Source organism: Heteronotia binoei, chromosome 6 (assembly GCF_032191835.1).
Source record: "Heteronotia binoei isolate CCM8104 ecotype False Entrance Well chromosome 6, APGP_CSIRO_Hbin_v1, whole genome shotgun sequence".
NCBI lineage: Eukaryota > Metazoa > Chordata > Lepidosauria > Squamata > Gekkonidae > Heteronotia > Heteronotia binoei.
Window position 1 is genome coordinate 1,710,598 of NC_083228.1, and position 23,142 is coordinate 1,733,739.

At 49.6% G+C, this 23,142-nt stretch overlaps 1 protein-coding gene and 1 long non-coding RNA gene across 3 annotated transcripts; one reads left to right on the forward strand and one right to left on the reverse strand.

Annotated features, from left to right (window-relative positions):
• Positions 1-330: 330 nt before the first annotated feature.
• Positions 331-15,533, reverse strand: MTG1 (mitochondrial ribosome associated GTPase 1). 2 transcript variants are annotated; one of them, XM_060240772.1, is made up of 11 exons: positions 15,428-15,533; positions 14,695-14,759; positions 13,092-13,196; positions 11,317-11,397; positions 10,597-10,653; positions 10,134-10,224; positions 6,254-6,315; positions 3,473-3,569; positions 1,446-1,527; positions 1,246-1,358; positions 331-428 (listed from the first exon to the last, which is right to left on the reverse strand). In XM_060240772.1, the coding sequence occupies exons 1-11, from the start codon at positions 15,531-15,533 to the stop codon at positions 331-333; spliced, it is 957 nt and encodes a 318-aa protein (XP_060096755.1). The 2 variants fall into 2 exon arrangements, with proteins under 2 accessions (XP_060096755.1, XP_060096754.1); XM_060240771.1 differs by lacking the exon at positions 15,428-15,533 and having other exon boundaries at positions 13,092-13,194; positions 14,693-14,755.
• Positions 15,534-15,779: 246 nt separating this feature from the next.
• LOC132573268 (uncharacterized) lies at positions 15,780-22,154 on the forward strand. Its single transcript, XR_009555522.1, has 2 exons — positions 15,780-15,937; positions 20,898-22,154. It is a non-coding gene; the product is annotated as an uncharacterized LOC132573268 (long non-coding RNA).
• The last annotated feature ends 988 nt before the right edge of the window (positions 22,155-23,142 follow it).

The window sequence follows — 23,142 nt, forward strand, 5'->3', positions numbered from 1 at the left end:
CCCGTTACAGTTCTTATGCTCAAGTAACCTCTCTTCCTAACTATCCCTCACTGCATTGCTGGGAATGGTGGGGGCAGAAGACGGAGAGAAAGGTCACACAGGACAGGAAATGGGGCTGAAAGCTGCCAGCACCTATTCCAGTCGCCAGTTTCCTTTTCCTTCTCATCCCATGGCTAGAGAGGCTTTGCCAGGTAACCTAGATGGCTGTACAATCAAGCCCCCAGCAGCGTCCAGGCAGCCTTCTTTGGCAGGCCAAGGGGAGCATTCCTTCTGCTCCACAAGAAGCCACTTCGTACGCTCCGGGAAGAGCCAGCACTAAGAGACCCCCGTTCAGTCGAGCATCACCTTCCCCAGAAGCCCCTTGCGGAAAGAGTGGATGAAGTGAACCGCTGCTGCGCTGTAGTTGGGGGCCCTCACCACCACGTCTCCTGCAAGAGAGGGAAGGGAAGAGAGGTCATTCGCACTGCTGCGGGGGTAGAAGCACCCCAAAGCCAAAGCTAAGTCCTGCCTCAGGAATGAGGGTGAGGAGGGAGGGTCTGGAGCAGCACCTGGGCCCTGCACTTCACCCTTTCCCTTAAGAAGAAGACTGCAGATTTATACCCCGCCCTTCTCTCTGAATCAGTGACTCAGAGTGACTTACCATCTCCTATATCTTCTCCCCCCACAACAGACACCCTGTGAGAACTTGTGGGCATTCAAGGAAATTGCTGAGTAGTCAGGTTAGAACGGAATGGATAAAAGGAAGTCCTTCTTCACCCAAAGGGTGGAATTCACTGCCACAGGAGGTGGTTGCGGCCACAAGCATAGCCACCTTCAAGAGGGGTTTAGATAAAAATATGGAGCAGAGGTCCATCAGTGGCTATTAGCCACAGTGTGACACAGAGTGTTGGACTGGATGGGCCATTGGCCTGATCCAACATGGCTTCTTTTATGTTATGTTCATGTTGGATCAGACCAAGGGCCCATCCAATCCAGCTCAGACCTGAAGACCACGACATGGCACCCTCGCCCATCAGCAGGAAAGTGAGATGCCATCCTGGCAGCCAGTTCAGAAGTGAAGGAAGGGCACAGGAGAGCTGGCAGCCTCCAGGTACATTCACTCTGCAGGTTCAGGCTTCATCAGTTTAGGGAGGGAGGCACCTTCCACCCCAACTCACAGAATTTCTGGGCAGACACGGAACCAGCAGCAGAAGCTCAAGAGGACTGGCATGAAGACAGGTGTGCCAAGAAGAAAAGGTGACTCACCTGTGCCCGTCAGTACTTTGACTCGACGCGTCTTGCCCAGGTGTACTGCTATGGTCTTGAGTACCGTCTCTACATCATCACAAGGGCTGGTCATTTTGTAGTGCTCCACATAGCTGCATGGTGGGATACACAGGAATGGGTGAGTCAGGCTCCTTGGGGCATCACACCCAGCTCTCTGCCTTCTCACGTGATTACCTCACCTGAATTGCTGCTGATGGTTCAGTGTGTAAAGCAGGTAATCGGCAATGACCTCCTCACCTACTAGGTGATCCCGGATTGCGCCTGGGGGAAAAAGAAGCAGACTTCTGGCAACAGGCAAAGCACCCAGATTCAAAACCCCCTTCCAGATACTTGGTAGAGGTGGATACACATTAAGGCCTCTGTGCCCACCAAACAATCCCCTGGCAGCAAAAGGAGAGAACTTTGCCAGAAATGCCAGAGTCCTCCAGGAAGGCACCACTCCCCTGGAACTCCAGAGAGGGGAACCAAATTATTTATTAATTAAATTTATATCCTTCCCAAAGCAGGTAACATCAAGTTGCATGGACATTAAAAACCAGTTAATATACAATCATTAAAAACAGCCAGACAGTTGAACAATTAAAATATAGTAAAATAAATAAATGCAGTAATTTAGAATCCCACCCCTCCAATAAGCTGGGCAGATGGTGCGGGAGTCACACCAACTCATGTCATGTCAGGACTCCACATGAGGTGTTTGGTCAGGGCAGCATCTATGAAGGAAGCCAAATACTCGGGTGTCCACTTACCCTCAGCCAAAAGCCTGGTGGGACAGCTCCATTTTACAAGCCCTGCAGAACTGCAATAAGCTCCACAGGGCCCTGATCTCATGCTGTTCCACCAGTTGGGGGCCAGGGCAGAAAAGGCCCTGGCTGAGGATAAGTGGACGCCCTTTGGCCAGGGATAACCAGTAGGTGTTGATCAGCCGAGTGCAAGGCTCTCCAGAGAGTATATGGGGAGACTGTTTCTTAGATACGCTGGTCCTTGTGGACAGCCTCAGAACCAGCACTACCAGTCCTCCACCAGGACATCTAGTGAGCCACCAGGGGGCATTGGATCCCACAGAGTGTCCTGAAGCCACATATTACACTCCACGGGCAAGCATAAATCTGCTCACTGCCTAAACAGGGAGGCCTTGGTATGTTCAGCCGGTCCTTCAAGGCTAAGTGATCTGACCATGGCTCTGTCTCAGCAGTTTCCAGAGCAACATCTATCCCCATCCCCTAAATCAGATCCAGCGTGTGGCCTGCTTGATGTGTGGGAGTCAGTATAAAGAGGGAGACACAAGGATGGCGCAAAGTCTCCAGCCAGTCACATCATTGGCATGCTGAAGCCCCCCAGAACCAGCAGCCCTGGGTGCTCCGGAGCCCAACTGGCCAGGCAGGCTGTCTAGTGGCGCGTCATGCAGCTGGGACACCAGACAGCCAAACTCATCTCGATTTCCCAGGCCAGGCCAACACATTCAGCGCCGGCAATTTTTGCTGCAGGAAGCCAGATCTTCAAAGCAAAAAAGGGAAAAGATTCTGAGATAAGCAAGGGCTCTCCCCCTCCCCACCCATCCATCTGGAACTGGCGGAGGACTGAGAACCCAGGTGGGGCAAGTTGGTGCAGGGCGACAGTTTCGTCCTCCCTTGACCAGGTCTCCGTCACACAAGCCAGGTCTCCCTTCTGTTTTGTGAGACAGTCTCGGAGGTTTCGGTATTGATAGACCTGGAGAAGGGGGGATTTCCTCTGCTCCACAACCAGCATTTCTCAGGATGGATGTAGGTGGGAAGAAGTCTGATGATCACCGTATCTCTGGCTTCTTCCATTTCTTTTAATGGAAACCCACCTAGTCCCACTGCTCTACCTCCCCCGCCCCCCTCTTACTGCATGGCCTCCCTGCTTGGTTGTGTGGCCTAGCAATAGCCCAGCCCCTCTGCCTTGAGGCCCTAACGGAAGCCAGATGTCCGAAGAAGAGCATTCGATGGCCTGCTTACCACTCCCCCTTCCCCAGCAGGGCCAGGGCTGACAGGGAAGCGGTGACTGGAAGCCAAGGCCCAAGGAGCGCTGGGAGAGGCAGACACAGCTGCATGTTTCTTGACTCGTCTGTCCCTCTGGCAGTGGCCCTACAAGGCTGGTTCCTCCTCCTGTCCATCCCAACCCCCACTCAGGCAGCACGGTCCCCGCCCAGGTGCAAACAGCATGACCCCCGCAGCCCCCTCACCGCACAGCGCAAGCTTCAAGCCAATCTCCACAGACTCAATTCGGGGAGACAGCACTCCAGGGGTATCCAGGAGGAACATGAGGGGCCGGTCACACACCTGGCACACAAAGAGACAAAGCTAGATTTGACACTCTCCAAAGACTGGCATAGTAGGGTTACAGGGCAAAGGAGTCCACAGCCATTTCTGTATCTCAAAACAGTGGTCGCCCCAGCCCACTCATTGGCGGGGGAGGGCGGGATATAAAAATAAATTTATCTTATCTTATCTTATTATCTCATGCAGATTGGGAGCTGTAGTGCAGTGGTCTGACTGGACCGCAAAACCCCAAGGAGCTGCCAAGTTTTTCTGAAGGATGTAGCTCTAATGCACATGTGCAGAGAGCAAGATTGCCATCCTTCCTCTCTCTCTTTGCAGACATGCAAGATGGCCAAGTCACAACCACGCCATGGCAGAGCAGAGACTGCCCCCTCTCAGCTTTCCGACTTTCTTTCTCTTCCTGTCATATGACTATCATAGAAAGGTCTCTTTGCACAGCAAGTGACTAAAATGTAGAATTTTAGCTGTCGTGATGGCCACAGGCATAGATGGCCTTAGACAGGTTGATGGAGGAGAAACCTATCAGTGGCTACTAGCCACAGTGACTAAAGGGAACCTCTAGGTTCAGAGGCAGTCAAACTCTGAAGACCAGTGCCAGGAGGCAACATCAGGGGAAGGCCACAGGCTTGGTTGTTGGGACTTCCAGAGGAACAAGTTGGTCACTGTGTGAGACGGGATGCTGGACTGGATGGAACATGGCTGGTCTGATCCAGCAGGACTGTTCTGATGTTCTTATGGTTTTTGATATCATGGTAACTGCTCGGTGCATCTTATGGTGCCACCCAGGTGTTAGTAAGGCCAAAGACTGCTAGTAGAATGGACAGTGATATGAAGGACCTTCAAAATTCCAGGTGAAATCTGTCTCCATGCTGGGGATCCTCCCCCCCCTCAAAAAAAGAGAGAAATCGGAAATTCAGGGGAGCCCTGAAACAAATCTCCTATGAAATAGTTTCCTGTTTGGAAGAAATTAAATATTTTTAAAGACTCAAGATTATGGACTGGGATTATCTGGGAGATTCAGGCAGGCTCAAACCCCCATTCTGCTATGATGCCCCCTGGATGATCATCACGGGACAGACCCTTCTTCGCTGCCTTGAGGGGAAACCCCTTTACTGTTGGAGGGGGATAAAGAGGCATGCAGTAAATAAGACAATCTGTAGCATTAGCTAATTATTATTTCTGCATATACCATAAATGCATACAACATATTACCATATGTTCGTTGTGGAAATGGGATTTGATTTGGTCACAATTCATCTTCTATAATGTGCATGGAAACAGTGTTGTCAATGCTATAAAATTCAACTTGATATCCAAGAATGCTGTTAGTCCTATGGTGACTATATGAGCTTGTGCCTGTTCAAGCAATGCAATCTCTTTTTACCTTTTGCTTCTTCGATGGCAAAACGTGCTGGGGTGGTACAGGGTTAGGCAGTTTCCAGCATGTACATCTCAGGTACTGGGTATATTCACAGTTTTGCTTGTACAAACTATGGTAGCAACACTAAATTCCATAAATACGCCCACAGTACCAAACCATATGCTCTAATGATGAGCTACTGTCATCTGTCCACCTATGAAGAAATTCTAAGAGCACAGCTCCTCGCAGATGTCCAGAGTCTTCCTCTCCCTCTAGTGCATCACCCACCACGCGTGCCCTCTCTCAAAGACAGAATGCCTGTTGACAGTGTGACGTGGTGGCTAAAAAGGCAAATGCAATTTTGGGCTTTATTAACCGAAGTATAGTGTCCAGATCACATGAAGTGATGGTATCGCTTTACTCTGTTCTGGTAAGACCTCACCGGGATACCACATTTTGAGAAGGATATAGACAAGCTGGAAGGGTCCAGAGGACAGCGACAAAGATGATAAGGGGTCCGGAGACCAAGTCCTATGAGGAAAGGCTGAAGGAGTTGGGTATATTTAGCCTGGAGAAGAGGTGTTTAAAAACCTTCCTTGGAGGTTTTTAAACAAAGGCTAGATGGCCATCTGACAGCAATGAAGATCCTGTGAATTTAGGGGGAGGTACTTGTGAATTTCCTGCATTGTGCAGGACTAAATGTGTCAGAACTTGTACTTTCCCTGCTTGCCAAGCTTAGCAATGTTAGCCTAACTGACTCCATCTTGTGTGTTAATACTAACCCTGTATACTCATAGCTAGGCCTTTAATCAAAGTGCTTTGCATTTCAAACAAACTGTAACTGCTGGAGGAATGACAGATAGCCCCTGGGAATAGCCTGCAGGTGTCCTTTGAAGGCAACCGCCCAGGACATCGCAGCAGGACTCCTTCCTCCCTCTGGTGATAACAGACTCTGGGAACAGACCAGTGTCTCTGGAAGTGTGAGAACCAACTTGTTTGTTTCTGTAACAACCGACTCTGGGAACAGACCAGTGTCTCTGGAAGTGTGAGAACCAACTTGATTGTTTCTGTAACAACCGCATAAATTGTAACCAATGCTAAACCCGTTATCAGAGTTATTCTGTGCCTTCATGAACTTAGTTCTCAATAAACACCTATACTTTGTAACGAAGTACTGGGCCTCGTTTGAAGTTCTTCAAGTTCTGACAAAATGATCCCAGGGGTTTCTTCCAACTCTATGATTCTATGATGCTTTCACAGGCACAGAACAGTTTTCCATTGTCCCTTCCAACCACCTCCCATTTTTCAAGGTTTATTGTATTACCTGGATTCTGGTAAGGACAGCTCTGGTAACACCTGGTTCTGCACCAACACTAGAGGCTTTCCCTAAGAGGGAGGGGAAAAAATAACAACAAGCAGTTACACACAGGATTTTATTTCTTTTCACAGGATACAAAGTACTTCTCTACAAGTTCTCTGGCCACTAACTGAGACCCAGTTTGGTGCAATGGTTAGGAGCGGCAGACTCTAATCTGGAAAACCACCTTTGCTTCCCCACTCCTCCTTCACAGGAAGCCTGCTGCTGGGCGACATTATTTATTTATTTATTAATTTATTATTTTCGATTTATAGCCCACCCTTTCCCAAATGGGCTCTGAGCAGGTAACCTTGGGCCAGTCACCATTCTCTCAGCACTCCCTCAGCCCCACCGACCTTCCTTAGGGAGAGGAAGAGAAGGCAATTGTAAGCCACTTTGAGGCTCTTTAAGGTCAAGACTAAGCATGATATAAAAATCAACTCCTTCTTCTTCTACAGGAGTTTGCCTTCTCAGCTGGGACTGGAAGCCAGATAAAATAAGGTTGTCCCAGGTAATCCTGAACATAAGAGAAGCCATGTTGGATCAGGCCAATGGCCCATCCAGTCCAACACTCTGTGTCACACAGTGGCCAAATAAATAAATAAATACATACATACATACATAAATATACACACACATACACACTGTGGCTAACAGCCACTGATGGACCTCTGCTCCAAATTTTTATCTAACCCCCTCTTGAAGCTGGCTATGCTTGCAGCCGCCACCACCTCCTGTGGCAGCGAATTCCACATGTTAATCACCTTTTGGGTGAAGAAGTACTTCCTTTTATCCATTTTAACCCAACTGCTCAGCAATTCCATCAAATGCCCATGAGTTCTTGTATTGTGAGAAAGGGAGAAAAGTACTTATTTCTCTACTTTCTCTATCCCATGCATAATCTTGTAAACCTCTATCATGTCACCCCTCAGTCGACATTTCTCCAAGCTAAAGAGCCCCAAGCGTTTTATCCTTTCTTCATAGGGAAAGTGTTCCAACCCTTTAATCATTCCAGTTACCCTTTTCTGAACTTTCTCCAATGCTATAATATCTTTTTTGAGGTGCGGTGACCAGAATTGTACACAGTATTCCAAATGAGACCGCACCATCGATTTATACAGGAGCATTATGATACTGGCTGATTTGTTTTCAATTCCCTTTCTGCCCTTTCTGGCAATTGCCAACTAGCCTTTCTGTAGAACAAAAAAAGTCACGGATACATCCAGTCCATCCCTATCTGGCAGTCAGGTTTAGGGAGGCCCATTTGTGAGATAGCTGTAGCCAATAAAAATCGAGACTCTACTTTATAAGAAAATAAGAAGAGTCCTGCTGGATCAGACCCATAGTCTTACAAGTCCAGCCTCCTGTCTCACTCAGTGGCGACCAGTTCCTCTGGTGGGTCAACAACAAGCCATAGAAGCTGAGGCCATCCCCCAATGGTGCCTCCTGGCTCTGAATGTGGAGGTTCCCCTCAGCCACTGACAGACTTCTCCTCCATGAATCTATTTAATCCCCTTTTAAAGCTATTCTTGTGGCCATCCTCTGGCAGTGAATTCCATGTTTTAATCACTCTCTTTGTAAAGTAGTATTTCTTTGTCCATCCAGAGCCCATCAACTTTGCTGTTTTTGGACTTGGTTTCTCCAACTGCTGGACATTTTTTATTTAGTGCCATATGAAGCAATGCTAAGGACATTTACCCCAGATCAAGTCCCAGCTTATTCAATGGGGCTGACTCCCACGAGAGACTCAAGGCAGATTGCAAAATATGAAAAGCAAATCAAATCAGACCTCCAAGGAGCAATGCAGTAGGATTTTGGAAACTGGAAAACTGTGTAAACAAGAGGTGCCCAAGTTGTCTAAGGGATGACATACTTAAAAAGTGAAAAGGGGGTGTAATGTTCTGTTATGTAAATATTTTGTTTTGTTTCTGCGATCTAATGTGGGAGTCTCTATGCATGTTTGCTGCAGTTTAAAATGAATGCCTTTTAAGGTAAGAAAGAGGGGGGCTGGAATGATGAGTGGACTCTCACTGTCCCTTGGTGGGTAGAGTTGGCTGGGTTTGTTCAGGGGGCTTTTGAGGAAGAGGGTTGAATGGGGGAGGAGACTAAGTGTGGTGATTGTAAATCTAAATGGCAAGTGAGGAAAATAATTCCTTTGTGGCTAAGTTTATCTAGGGAACTTTAAATGCAGAAGGAGAACTGTAGCTATCTTGCAACCACTAAATTAGTCACCAAACTGAAAACATTATGTTTTTATGCTTCTTAATAAAATATATTTGTGTTTACATTGTGTTAAAAGCTGCTTTGCTATTTCAGAGTTATCCCCATGTGCTGACCGTTCTGTCATTTTACTAAATATAACTAAGCCACCCTGTTCTTTAGTGTCACACAGCAGGGGACCAGGAAGGGCCTTCTACTGGCTGCCAACACTCTGGTAAGGGTCTGTCTGGGAGGGCCAAGACCACCCACCCAACCCCTGTATCTTCCTTATTAGCAGATACCAAAGAGGCGAGGACCCAGGCAGTATGACAACAGGTGCTCAAGACAAAATAAGGGGATTGTGAAAACTTTGAGTGCAACAGGGAATAAGCAAACAGTAAAGGTGGTATAATGCAAAGTCCTAACATGATTAGCTATACGTTCCCTTCCTTTAATTTCAAACCAACTCACCCTCCTTGGATTAGGAATCCTTCCTGCTGCAACCTTTATCCAGAGAGAACACACTTCCCTCTCCAGCTGGCCTTTTATTGTTTCCTCCCAAGTGTCCCCTCCAAAACTGCTGCCCACTCAACCAGAGGGACAGAAGGGATCCTGGGAAATGCAGACCCTGTAGCTACTTTAATATAGGCTTCACTGGAGCCTGTAGGCCTCACTACGCCTAGGATCATGAAATCTGAGCTCAACTAAAATGTCCAAGGCAAAAGCAAAAATAAGTAGGCAATGCTAAGGGAGGGTATGAGGTATCATAACACATCCCACCTCAGAGCACTCCAGAGGTGCCATGACAGATGTGACATACCAAAGGTCTCCAAAAGGAGGATACAAAGGAAGAATGCACAAGAAACAGAAACAGACAACAATATTCTTCCTTATAGAAGGGATGAGCTCATTAATCCTACTTTCCAATAGTTCCATGTTTGTTGTGGGGTGTGGCCAAAGCACATGCAGGAAACTGGGGGGGGGGGGAAGGGGGGACTCCATTCAAGAGCTACAAACACCACCCCTTACTGAGAGTAAGTACTGCCAGCAGGTACTAGAAGTTTTATAAACTGAACTGCTAGTACAGAACTTTGTGCTACAAACACCACCCCTTACTGAGAGTAAGTACTGCCAGCAGGTACTAGAAGTTTTATAAACTGAACTGCTAGTACAGAACTTTGTGCTACAAACACCACCCCTTACTGAGAGTAAGTACTGCCAGCAGGTACTAGAAGTTTTATAAACTGAACTGCTAGTACAGAACTTTGTAGCATGGCAGGCCAGAAAACCTTTGTTTGTTTTATGTATTTTCTTTTTTTAGCCAGGGCAGCTTAGCTGTTCCTTCCAGCCACCTCTTCCCCTCCTTTCCTGAACTCTGTGTTCTTCTGTTAACTAGCAGCGAAAATGGCTTCTGCTCAGGTATTTTGTGCAGTATGCTCAGAACACGAGAACATTTCAAGTCAACACATTTCATCATTTTATTCTGACCAAGGTGTACAGAACACACCTCCACAGGTATTATTACAAAGTTCAGAGTTAACTCATTCCTTGTTATGCAGGTCTAAGTTCTAACTTAACCTCTACTGCAGACACTCCAAGTTCCTTTCATTAGCAACAAAACCAAAGGAACAAAAGAGAAAGAAGATACCTTTTTTGAGGTGCAGCCTTCTTAGTGAATTGATGACTGAGGATTTCCCCACATTTGGCACACCAATGACCATTATGGACGTTTCAACATTCTGGAACAAAGCAAAAGGGTTAAGAGTCGGCCTGTTGCCTTTCCCTGCAGGAGTCGGTTGCTGGGCCTCCTCTGATTCCTAGGGAGGTCAGGTGACCTTAGAGGGCAGAGTCACTCTGGGATTCCAGTTCTACTCAAGAACTTCAGCATCGAGAATCCAGGGATTGTGCATTCACATGTAACCAACCAGCATTTCTGCAGTGCACTGAAATGGAATTTGTTTGCACCCCAGCCTCTTAAGTGAAAGCAAGCTGGTCTCCGAAGAGATAATTCCAGCATTTCCCAAAGAGTTGGAAGGAAAGCTTTCCTAGTTGTTGGAAAAGGTCAGCCAACGTTGCCACCCAGAGGATCAGATTGACCCAACAAGACTCACCTCAGCCCTCTGATAGCGCTGGCTCTTCTCCACCAATCCTGTGACAAGGGGAACAATCTGCAAGGAAATACAAGGATATCGACTGGCATGTATGTGGGTATTAAGGGTGCACCCCTTCAGTGGTTTCCCTTTTTTCTGTCTGACCAGACGAAAAGTCTCCACAGGAAATACAGAATATGCGTCACCCCTCTGCATTTTATCATTCAGACCTCCAGATGTGTCTGTCTTGGTTTTGAATAGGGGTGTGCACACACAACCCCACCCCAAGTATTTTTCTGGTTTGGGTATACCAAGTCATCAGGGAGCTGTCTGCTGGCTACCCCACCCCTTAGGGGGACCGCTCACCCTTAGGGAGGTCCGTCTGGCATTGGTCAAAGCCTGACTCTGTCCATGTGGAAGGGGCTCCCGGAAGAGGTGAGTGGCCCCCTCCTTGGAGACCTTTGAGATGTGCTGAATGGTCTGTTATTTTACCTTTGGTTTTAGCTGGGAATGTCTCAACTATTTTTATAAGCTGCCCTGAATCAAGAGGAAAAGCAGGATATCAATGTTAAAATAAATAATATATCTCTCTGTAAGAGATGACTGTACAAGTTAAAGTGACTCAGAGACAAGGACTAAGGACAGGATCCCTTTACTTCATTCGCCAAGCAGGAAGCTGTCCTTTAGGACACAGGGCTTCCATTCATCGTACCTCATGAGGCACTCTTAACAGAATAGTACCTTCTTAACGTTTTCATCCTTGAGGCAATCTGTGAAAAGGACGTGTTGGACGCCTTGCTGTTCCAAACATTCCAGAATCCGCTGAAAGCAAGAAAGTACTGATCAACCAGAAGGAAGAAAGCTTGGAGGAACTTATCTTCATGATACTTTGGCAAGGCAGTCAGCTTGATATGAGACCATTTTTGGTCTGAGGATCTGCTGACAGAAACCACAGAGCTACATAGCAAAACAGAAGTGTCAGATTTCAGTAAAGCTTTTGACAGTGTTCCCCATGATGTTCTGATGGGTAAATTAGAGGACTGTGGACTGCAGGATAGTTAGGTGGATAGGGAACTGGTTGGAGAACCACACTCAAAGAGTACTTGTGAATGGCATTTCATCTGAATGGCGAGAGATGTCCAGTGGGATACCACAGGGCTCAGTTCTGGGCCTGATATTTTTCAATATTTTTATCATTGATCTGGATGAGGGTGTAGAGGAGCTATTCATTAAATCTGCAGAAGACACCAAACTGGGAGGAGCAGCAAACACATCAGAAGGTAGAGATAGAATTCAATGAGATCTAAACACACTGGAAAAGTAGCCATAAACAAGATGCAATTTAACAAGGATAAGTGCTGAGTTCTACATCTGGGTAGTGGTGTGTGTGAACAAGATCTTGGGATATGGGTGAACTGTAAGTTAAACAGGAGCAGGCATTGTGATGCAGCAACAAAAAAGGCTAATGCCATCTTGGGGTGTATCAACAGAGGCTTAACATCCAAATATCAAGATGTCCTAGTCTCAGTGTACACTGTATTGGTCAAGATGCACCTGGAGTACTGTGTGTAGTTCTGGAGACCTCACTTCAAGAAGAATGTGGACAGAATTGAGTAGGTGTGAAGGAGAGTAATTAGGATAATCAGACACCAAGCCCTACAAGGAAAAAAGGCTGAGGGACTTGTGAATGGAGAAGAGATTAAGGGGGGATATGATTGCTCTCTTTGTGTATTTGAAGGGGAGGGGGAAGAGGGCAGGGAGCTGTTCCTGTTGGCAGCAGACTTGCAATTACGGGTTTAAATTAAGGGCAGGAAGCTACTGGCTGGATATTAGGAAAAACTTCCTTACAGTGTTCAACAGTGGACTCAGCCATCAAAATAATGAGCTCCCCTCACTGGCAATTTTTAAGCAACGGCTGGACACTCTTGTCAGGGATGCTGTAGCCTGATCCTGCATTGAGCAGGGGGCTGGACCAGATGGCCTGGATGCCCCTTCCAACTCTAAGATTCTGAGCTGCGGTAGGATCACAAACATGGAGGGCAAGATCACAGGGTGTAGTGGAATCTAGATAAGGCCTTGCATGCAGAATGGAAAATGTGGTTGCCATTACAGCAATCTGGTTAAATCAGTTCAAACAAACTGGGGGGGGGGGGGAATCACAACTGAAGGAATAAACAGCTTCCAAATGCAAGTAAAAACAAGTTTGACCAGCTCAAGAATTTATAACTCAAAGCCAATCCATTGGCAAAAAGGTCTGCAGAAAACACAAAACGATTCGGTGAGGTGCTTTCTTGCTACTGCTTGATGCTGGCAAGTGCTGCCCCCACAGGGTCATGAGAACCACTGGTACAAACTGCTGTGTTAAAAAGCTGCCAGTCCGACCAAAGAGCAAGGGCTGCTTAAAGAATTCAAGTAGGCACCCACCAGAGACCCACAGTGGTGCATCCCAGCCTGTGGGTTAGTCTGGTGTCAAAGTCACAGTGGCCAACATGGGGCAGATCCTATTTTGGTCTTACCGATTTGTGAGTTAGATCTGCGACGTCCATCTTGTTCAGCACCAGCAAGTGTGGACGGATACCCAGGGCTTCCTGGAGCTGAGGGTTCCGACCAGAGAGTGGGATGTGCATGTGCTAAGGAGCCAAACGGAATGGCACTGCCCTCCTGAGAGCCCTGAAGGTGAAGTCTGAAGCCTGCATCCACAATGATGGTTCTTGACAAGCAAATCTCAAAACAGAAAGCTGGAGCCCCGTCTACCTTCAAACTTCCAGCTTTGCAGAGAACACATTTGCTGGTGTTTTACAGACAGGAACAAAAATGTATGCTTGTGTACTTGTTACAACTCCCAAGCCATGGTTACCCCACACCACCACTGAGGCTCTGCTGAAATGTTTTTCCCACTCTGTATGCTGTATTCTGCAATAGTCTTCTGAGTGCAGTGATGAAATGACTGTTAATACCACAACAAATCTGGTTGTATATTTCTTTGCTAAATTACTAGAACTGAAGGACGTCCAATGAAGCTGATGGGCAGTAGATTCAGGATGGACAAAAAAAGATACTTCTTTACACAATGAGTGACTTAATTTGCTGTCAGAGGATGTAATGATGGCCACAGGCATATACAGCTTTAAAAGGGGATTGGTCAGGTTCTGGGAGTCTGGATCTATCAGTGGCTACTAATCATGGTGACTCAAGGGAATCTCCACATTCTATGGCAGTAAGCCTCTGAGTACCAGTTCCAGGAGGCAGCATCAGGGGAAGGTTTCAGCCTCTAGGCTCTGTTGTTCAACAGAAAAACTGGTTGGCCACTGTGTGAGACAGGATGCGAGACTAGAAGGACCACTGGTCTGATCCACTCTTCTTATGTTTTTATGCATTTACAAAATAACTGCAGCTCAATTGCATTTGATGAACTCTTGCGCTGGTATTCTGTATCCATGTAACTCCATCTACAATGTGCTTCTGGAAACAACTATTTCATGGGGCCTATCCAGAATTTCCTATTGCGGGGGCAAATACCAGTTTCTGGATGGCTTTGTAGTCAGAATTGTATTTCAATGTGTAGTGAAATATGTTTAACACATAAGCCAACATGAGACATCTGGTGGAGATTTAGAAGGTTCCCACTTCCCCCAGAATACTATCAATAAAACACAGGTTAACTTCAAAGGGCCTGGGGCATGAGTTGAAAATGGAAAAGAGCTTGAGGGCACACAGGTGCCAACCGCCAAGATTTGGGGAGCAACATTTCCCAAGAGGCAGAGGACTAAAACAGGTTTCAGCAAATAGCACTGCAGGTACAAGATGCATCCACCCAGTTCTTCTTGAAGAGTCTTAAAGGCTGGCTCTCAGGCCAAGCCACCCATGGGGCAATAAAAAGGGCACTGGTGCACAAGGGCTTGACCTGCTCTCAGACACTGGTTATGCAGGGAGACAATACTGCCATCCCAACCTGGATGATTGCCCCCACTGCTGCCCAGGTCGAGCAAAGCCCTTACAGTGTTTCCACAGGTGCTGAGATGGGACCTAAATGGTGGCAGCAGCACAGGCTCCAGAGGAGGGTGGTGTGAGAGAACAGAAAACCCTGGCAGGCTTCCTGTCACACATGCAGAAGGATATGCGGGCATCGTGCACTTCCAGCAAACAGTCTACCTGGTGCAGGCGGCTCTTCATGTCTTTCAGCCCTGCAAAAAAAAAAAAAAAGGTCAGGCCATGTTAGGGAGGCAGAGATGAACATATGATGAACATATGAAGCTGCCTTATACTGAATCAGACCTTTGGTCCATCAAAGTCAGTATTGTCTTCTCAGACTGGCAGCGGCTCTCCAGGGTCTCAAGCTGAGGTTTTTCACACCTATTTGCTTGGACCCTTTTTAGTTGGAGATGCCGGGGATTGAACCTGGGACCTTCTGCTTCCCAAGCAGATGCTCTACCACTGAGCCACCGTCCCTCCCCTAGCCATGGAGATGCTTGGCACGGTCGCTCTGGGAGGGCTCTAAGGGCAGGGGGAGCCATGTAACCCAAACTGTTTGGGGTTGCCAACTCTGAGGCTGCATAATCCCTGGAGAGTTGGAAGGCAGGGTGTGAGAAGGGTGCAATGCCACGGAGTCCACCCTCCAAAGCAGCCATTTCTCTGCAGGAGAACTGATCTTGGCCGCCTGCAGATCCGTTGTAGTTCCAGGAATCTCCAGGTCGGCAACACTAGGCCTGCACTGGCGGAAAGGGAAGCTCTGAGCCCCCCTTGCTCCCCACAGAGATGCCTCAGCCTAGAGCGACGCCGACTCTTTTCCAGCGGAAGTCCGGAGAAGGCTTTAGGCCTCGCTGGCCGCCCTCCCCCCGTGCTCCCCGCCTGCCTTTGGCCATGTGCCCGGGGAACCAGCGGGCCACTTCCCAGCCGCCGCACTCGAACCGCTCCCGCCAGCCCACCGCCGGAGCCCGCAGAAAAGGCCACAGCCGCATCTTCCCGCCTTGGTCGGCCACACAACCGGAAGTTAGAGCCTCTTCCGGCGGATGAAGGAGAGGGAGACGAATTCGTTTCTCTTGGCAACGGTTTCTGAGACAACGTCACACCGACGCATCCTCTCAACCAATCCGGGAGAGGCATTCTGTGACGTCTACGGGCGGTGAGCTCCTCAAGGGCCTCTCACAGCCGCCCAGGCGTTCCTCGTGGCAGAGCGCATGTGCGAAGCTCGAAGGGCGGAGCCTGTCTCTGAGACGGTGAGGGGGCGGGGCCAGGCTGTGATTGAGTGGCATTAAATTGCATGGGGGAGGGGGGCAGGAAACAACGGACCCCGCCCCCTCGTCTAGTTCTGAGCCTGCAGGCGGCGCTTCCGGGGGAGGGGGCGCAGGTCTCCAAGGTGACGGTGAGTGGCGGCAGCAGCAGCATAGCCCCCCCCCTCCCCTCGGTTTTGTGCGCAGAGGTCGGTCGGTCTTCTCGGTTCATATTTGAAATGGTTGTTTTTAATGGATTTTAAAGCCATTTTGTCACGTCCGTCGTGTGGGCCTGAAGCAGCAGAGCAGAGTGGGAGGCCAGCTGGGCACCTCGAAGATCTACAAGGGGAGGAGCTTTCGCGTGCAGGCAGCAAAGTGTAATTCTCGGCAGAAGCTCTCACGTGCATGCGCACTTCTTCTCTCTTCCTAGCTGTCATGGTTGCAGAGGGTGATGATGATGATGATATTGGATTTATATCCCGCCCTCTACTCCGAGTCTCAGAGCAGCTCACAGTCTCCTTTTATGTCCCCCCCACCGCCGCCCCAACAGACACCCTGTGAAGTGGGTGGGGTTGAGAGGGCTCTAATAGCAGCTGCCCTTTCAAGGACAACCTCTGCCAGAGCTCTGGCTGACCCAAGGCCATTCCAGCAGCTGCAAGTGGAGGAGTGGGGAATCCAACCTGGTTCTCCCAGATAAGAGACCTATGGTTGACCCAAGGCCATTCCAGCAGCTGCAAGTGGAGGAGGGAGGAATCAAACCCGGTTCTCCCAAATAAGAGAGCTCTGGCTGACCCAAGGCCATTCCAGCAGTTGCAAGTGGAGGCGTGGGGAATCAAACCCAGTTCTCCCAGATAAGAGAGCTCTGGCTGACCCAAGGCCATTCCAGCAGCTGCAAGTGGAGGAGTGGGGAATCCAACCTGGTTCTCCCAGATAAGAGAGCTCTGGCTGACCTAAGGCCATTCCAGCAGCTGCAAGTGGAGGAGGGGGGAATCAAACCCGGTTCTCCCAGATAAGAGAGCTCTGGCTGACCCAAGGCCATTCCAGCAGTTGCAAGTGGAGGCGTGGGGAATCAAACCCAGTTCTCCCAGATAAGAGAGCTCTGGCTGACCCAAGGCCATTCCAGCAGCTGCAAGTGGAGGAGTGGGGAATCCAACCTGCTTCTCCCAGATAAGAGAGCTCTGGCTGACCCAAGGCCATTCCAGCAGCTGCAAGTGGACGAGGGGGGAATCAAACCCGGTTCTCCCAGATAAGAGAGCTCTGGCTGACCCAAGGCCATTCCAGCAGTTGCAAGTGGAGGCGTGGGGAATCAAACCCAGTTCTCCCAGATAAGAGAGCTCTGGCTGACCCAAGGCCATTCCAGCAGCTGCAAGTGGAGGAGTGGGGAATCCAACCTGGTTCTCCCAGATAAGAGAGCTCTGGCTGACCCAAGGCCATTCCAGCAGCTGCAAGTGGAGGAGGGGGGAATCAAACCCGGTTCTCCCAGATAAGAGAGCTCTGGCTGACCCAAGGCCATTCCAGCAGTTGCAAGTGGAGGCGTGGGGAATCAAACCCAGTTCTCCCAGATAAGAGAGCTCTGGCTGACCCAAGGCCATTCCAGCAGCTGCAAGTGGAGGAGTGGGGAATCCAACCTGGTTCTCCCAGATAAGAGACGTATGGTTGACCCAAGGCCATTCCAGCAGCTGCAAGTGGAGGAGGGAGGAATCAAACCCGGTTCTCCCAAATAAGAGAGCTCTGGCTGACCCAAGGCCATTCCAGCAGTTGCAAGTGGAGGCGTGGGGAATCAAACCCAGTTCTCCCAGATAAGAGAGCTCTGGCTGACCCAAGGCCATTCCAGCAGCTGCAAGTGGAGGAGTGGGGAATCAAACCCAGTTCTCCCAGATAAGAGAGCTCTGGCTGACCCAAGGCCATTCCAGCAGCTGCAAGTGGAGGAGTGGGGAATCAAACCCGGTTCTCCCAGATAAGAGAGCTCTGGCTGACCCAAGGCCATTCCAGCAGGTGCAAGTGGAGGAGTGGGGAATCAAACCCGGTTCTCCCAGATAAGAGAGCTCTGGCTGACCCAAGGCCATTCCAGCAGCTGCAAGTGGAGGAGTGGGGAATCAAACCCGGTTCTCCCAGATAAGAGAGCTCTGGCTGACCCAAGGCCATTCCAGCAGCTGCAAGTGGAAGAGTGGGGAATCAAACCCGGTTCTCCCAGATAAGAGAGCTCTGGCTGACCCAAGGCCATTCCAGCAGTTGCAAGTGGAGGCGTGGGGAATCAAACCCAGTTCTCCCAGATAAGAGAGCTCTGGCTGACCCAAGGCCATTCCAGCAGCTGCAAGTGGAGGAGTGGGGAATCCAACCTGGTTCTCCCAGATAAGAGAGCTCTGGCTGACCCAAGGCCATTCCAGCAGCTGCAAGTGGAGGAGGGGGGAATCAAACCCGGTTCTCCCAGATAAGAGAGCTCTGGCTGACCCAAGGCCATTCCAGCAGTTGCAAGTGGAGGCGTGGGGAATCAAACCCAGTTCTCCCAGATAAGAGAGCTCTGGCTGACCCAAGGCCATTCCAGCAGCTGCAAGTGGAGGAGTGGGGAATCCAACCTGGTTCTCCCAGATAAGAGACCTATGGTTGACCCAAGGCCATTCCAGCAGCTGCAAGTGGAGGAGGGAGGAATCAAACCCGGTTCTCCCAAATAAGAGAGCTCTGGCTGACCCAAGGCCATTCCAGCAGTTGCAAGTGGAGGCGTGGGGAATCAAACCCGGTTCTCCCAGATAAGAGAGCTCTGGCTGACCCAAGGCCATTCCAGCAGCTGCAAGTGGAGGAGTGGGGAATCAAACCCAGTTCTCCCAGATAAGAGAGCTCTGGCTGACCCAAGGCCATTCCAGCAGCTGCAAGTGGAGGAGTGGGGAATCAAACCCGGTTCTCCCAGATAAGAGAGCTCTGGCTGACCCAAGGCCATTCCAGCAGGTGCAAGTGGAGGAGTGGGGAATCAAACCCGGTTCTCCCAGATAAGAGAGCTCTGGCTGACCCAAGGCCATTCCAGCAGCTGCAAGTGGAGGAGGGGGGAATCAAACCCGGTTCTCCCAGATAAGAGAGCTCTGGCTGACCCAAGGCCATTCCAGCAGCTGCAAGTGGAAGAGTGGGGAATCAAACCCGGTTCTCCCAGATAAGAGAGCTCTGGCTGACCCAAGGCCATTCCAGCAGTTGCAAGTGGAGGCGTGGGGAATCAAACCCAGTTCTCCCAGATAAGAGAGCTCTGGCTGACCCAAGGCCATTCCAGCAGCTGCAAGTGGAGGAGTGGGGAATCCAACCTGGTTCTCCCAGATAAGAGACCTATGGTTGACCCAAGGCCATTCCAGCAGCTGCAAGTGGAGGAGGGAGGAATCAAACCCGGTTCTCCCAAATAAGAGAGCTCTGGCTGACCCAAGGCCATTCCAGCAGTTGCAAGTGGAGGCGTGGGGAATCAAACCCAGTTCTCCCAGATAAGAGAGCTCTGGCTGACCCAAGGCCATTCCAGCAGCTGCAAGTGGAGGAGTGGGGAATCAAACCCAGTTCTCCCAGATAAGAGAGCTCTGGCTGACCCAAGGCCATTCCAGCAGCTGCAAGTGGAGGAGTGGGGAATCAAACCCAGTTCTCCCAGATAAGAGAGCTCTGGCTGACCCAAGGCCATTCCAGCAGGTGCAAGTGGAGGAGTGGGGAATCAAACCCGGTTCTCCCAGAGAAGAGAGCTATGGCTGACCCAAGGCCATTCCAGCAGCTGCAAGTGGAGGAGTGGGTAATCAAACCTGGTTTTCCCAGATTAGAGTCCGCACACTTAACCAATACACCAAACTGGGTCTCAGTGTTTTGTTTTTCTGTAGCTGAAGCAGTTGCATGCACATGGAAGCGTATACCCAGAATAAAACTTAGTTAGCCTTAAAGGTGCCCCTGGACTCAAACGTCCGTAGTTGTTACCCTGATATCTTTGGGGTGAGGTGGGGAGGAGAAGCCAAGAAATAGGAGAAATGCACCAGTGGACGGGTTTGATGGTGGGTCTTAGAGAATGGGAAGAGCCCCTTGGTGCAGAGTGGTAAAGCTGCAGTACTGCAGTCAGAGCCCTCTGTTCATGATCTGAGTTCAATCCGCAGCAGAAGCTGGTTCGGGTAGCTGGCTCAAGGTTGACTCAGCCTTCCGAGGTTGGTAAAATGAGTACCCAGCTTGCTGGGGGGAAAGTGTAGATGACTGGGGAAGGCAATGGCAAACCACCCCGTAAAAAGTCTGCCATAAAAATGTTCTGAAAGCAACGTCACCCCAGAGTCGAAAACGACTGGTGCTTGCACAGGGGACTACCTTTACCTTTTACTGAGATGGTGAGCAGTCTTCAGTGTCATCTGGGTCATGGGCTCCATATTTTAGGTGCAGCAGAAGCTCTGAAGTGGGATCTTCTGGCACTTGTATGGATGGGCCCTCAAAAGGTTTACCCTAGCCTTGAGCTGGTGGACTGGAACTGAGGTGCTTCACAGCTGGGAGGCGGGGATGGCTCCAATGGCATCACCAGCAGCCTCCTTGAGAAGGGAAGGAGATCTGAATGGTAAAGCAGCTGCCTCAAAATAGGACTCGCATGACATGTTTGTGGGTGCTTTGGCCCTGCATGTCAAACTGGAAGCCAGGCAATCCATGTGAGTTGTGTGTGTCTCTGGCAGAAAAGGAGATGCTGCTTGAAGAATCCAAATCTTGGGAGCTGGGAAGAGCGTTTGTAAGGGCTGCTTAAAGTACACATTTTGCATGTAGACAGTCTCATCTCCATTTAAAAGGATCTCACAACAGGACTGGGAAAGACCTTATCATCCTGAGACCCAAGGAGAGGGGCTGTTGCTGAGAAAGCACAATACTGAATCATGGCTTTCTATGACATGCCCTGTGCTGCACTGATTTACTTGTCTCTTTCCCTCCTTTGTCCTGACATCAACATCAGGGATAAAATGTGAACCAGTTTTCCAGGACAAAGTGTACGTGCAGGAGTTCTAGCAGAGAGAGGCTTCTGCCTAGAACACCCTTTCTGCATTTGTAGAATCACGGCCAGGGGCCACTTGGGATTTATAGTCAGGCTGTATGCAATTCTAATCTTTTCCTTCCGTGTTCCACCCCTCATTCTAGAAATGTGCAACATCGGCCTACCAATAGAGAACACCAAGGAGCAGGAGGAAGAGGAGGAGGAGGAAGCCGTTACTGGGACAGTACAGGGCACACAGTTGCCTGATGAAGGATGCATTCCCCCCAGTGTAGCACCGGTGCCATCTGGAGGGCAGCCAGCACCAGCTGCCCAGGCTCACCACCAGGCATGGCTCCTGGACATGTTGGATGACGTGCGCTACCTCATCTCCTGCACCAATTGGTATTAGGCTGGTTCCCTTGGACCCACCAACTGCCTTCGTTAAGATAAACTGTCAGACAAATCCCTACCCTGTCTCATCGGCCAAGAAGGACTGCAGGGCTTTTGGTGAGGAAGCCGGGCCTGTCTCTTAATAACAGCTGGGAAAGAAATAGCCCCTTTCACCTTTGGCTTTTACACAATACTGCTGCATTACTCACAGATACGGCATTTTCCACCGTGTGCTATAAAGCTTTGAGTAACAACATTGCTTATCTGGTCCACCTGATTTTGTGGAAGATGTTCCTAAACTAGGTAGCTTCTCAAACTTTTAGAAGCGGGAACCATTTCCAAGTTTCCTTTGCAAGTGGGTCCCGCAATGTACAGTAACTCGACCCTGCTTTCCCCACGCAGACTTGAAATGCAGGAATCTCACAACAGTTAGCACTGAACAAGTTCCATGGTTAGAAATAGAGAACATTACTGAACAACATACTGCCTTTCATGGCCATTTCGCACCTTTGGGGGAGGCTGGGAATCCAGGTTCCCCATGAAGCTTTCCTGATCGTTCTCTTCCAGTTCACTCTACTCTTCTTCCTTCCTCCCCTAATATTAGTTCAGCAGATTTGGATGCTGTCTCTTATATACCCCTTGTCAAGTAGTCTTGAAAAGAACTACTTGATTGTTTCCCTGTGCGTGGTGTAACCAGATCTTAAAATTGTCTGGCAGCCACGTTCTAGCTCTTTAGTGTTATCCAGGGTGCACCGCAAGGAGGCAAGCTAGAATTACAAGATAGCAGGACCCGAATACAATTGTGGTGTAGACACCAAACTATTTTTCATCTGTCACAGGAATGCTTTCCAGGGAGATGTGACAGAGCTCTTTGAACTTTCTCCAGCTGCAGTTGAATGGATTGAAGATTAGTGGGATTGCTCAACCTGTGTGAATACACATTGTATCAACTTGGTTACTTATTTTCATATCATATGATTTCTGTGTGTAATTCTGCCGTACAATAAATTAATAAACCTCCCTCAATCTCACAATCCACAAATGAGTCATTATTTCCTTTATTTTATATAAAAGCCCTGTGGTGAGGCCATATCCAGGTCTCCCATTGGCTTAGGGGTGTGCTCCATAAACCATTGGCCCATCATGCTTCAGTCACTGGGCTCTGGGCTCCCATTGGCTGACTCCCCTGCCCACTGCCCAGGAATGCTGAACAAACTGCCAAAACAGCCTTACCTCAGATGCTTCTCTGTGTCCTGTCAGCCAGCCTCAAAAAGGGCTGCTGCTCTACTGTGGCCTCATGAAGGGCGTTGGCCACCTCCAGCAACAGACCTCAGCAGTCCCATCAACGGCGCACATGGACGGCATCCCAACACTCCAAAGGCCACAAATAACCAGTACGTTGCTGCTGCCACTCTGTCTTGGAAAGGCCACAGAACACTCCAGTAATGCACCATGTCTACCACAGCCTCCGGCAGCCTCCTTGAGGCCCTGGGAGCCACCGCTGCCCATTGGGCCTTGCTGTGGCCTCATTGAGCCCCAGGAAAGCCACACTACCCCTCAGACCCTCCAGAGGCCTCTGCAAGGCCCTGGGAGCTGTTGTCCTGCACCCTCCCTGGGCACTTTGTGGGATAGCGCCAGCGCCTAGTGGGCCCTTGTAGAAGCTTCTGCAGGCAGTGCCAAGAAGCCCCTGGGGGTGCTGCCTCCAGGATACATGAAAGTGTAGGGGGTAGCAGGAAGCACTGGCCAGGGGGAAAGTGATGGTGGGAGAGCTGGAAGCAGGTGGGAGGAAAGTGAGCCAAGGGAGGGAAGGCATGTGTGGGAAGATGGCAAGGTGGGGGCAGTGAATGCCATGGTTAGGCAGATGGGAAGATGGCAAAGGGGGAAATGATTGCCAAGGCTGGGAGGGGGGTGGGAATACAGGAAGGGGTGGGGGGCTACTGCCAACCCTTGGGAGGCTAGGAAGACAGCAAGGGGGGTGATGCCAAGGGCTGGGGAGGGATTAATCATGGAGAGAGGTAA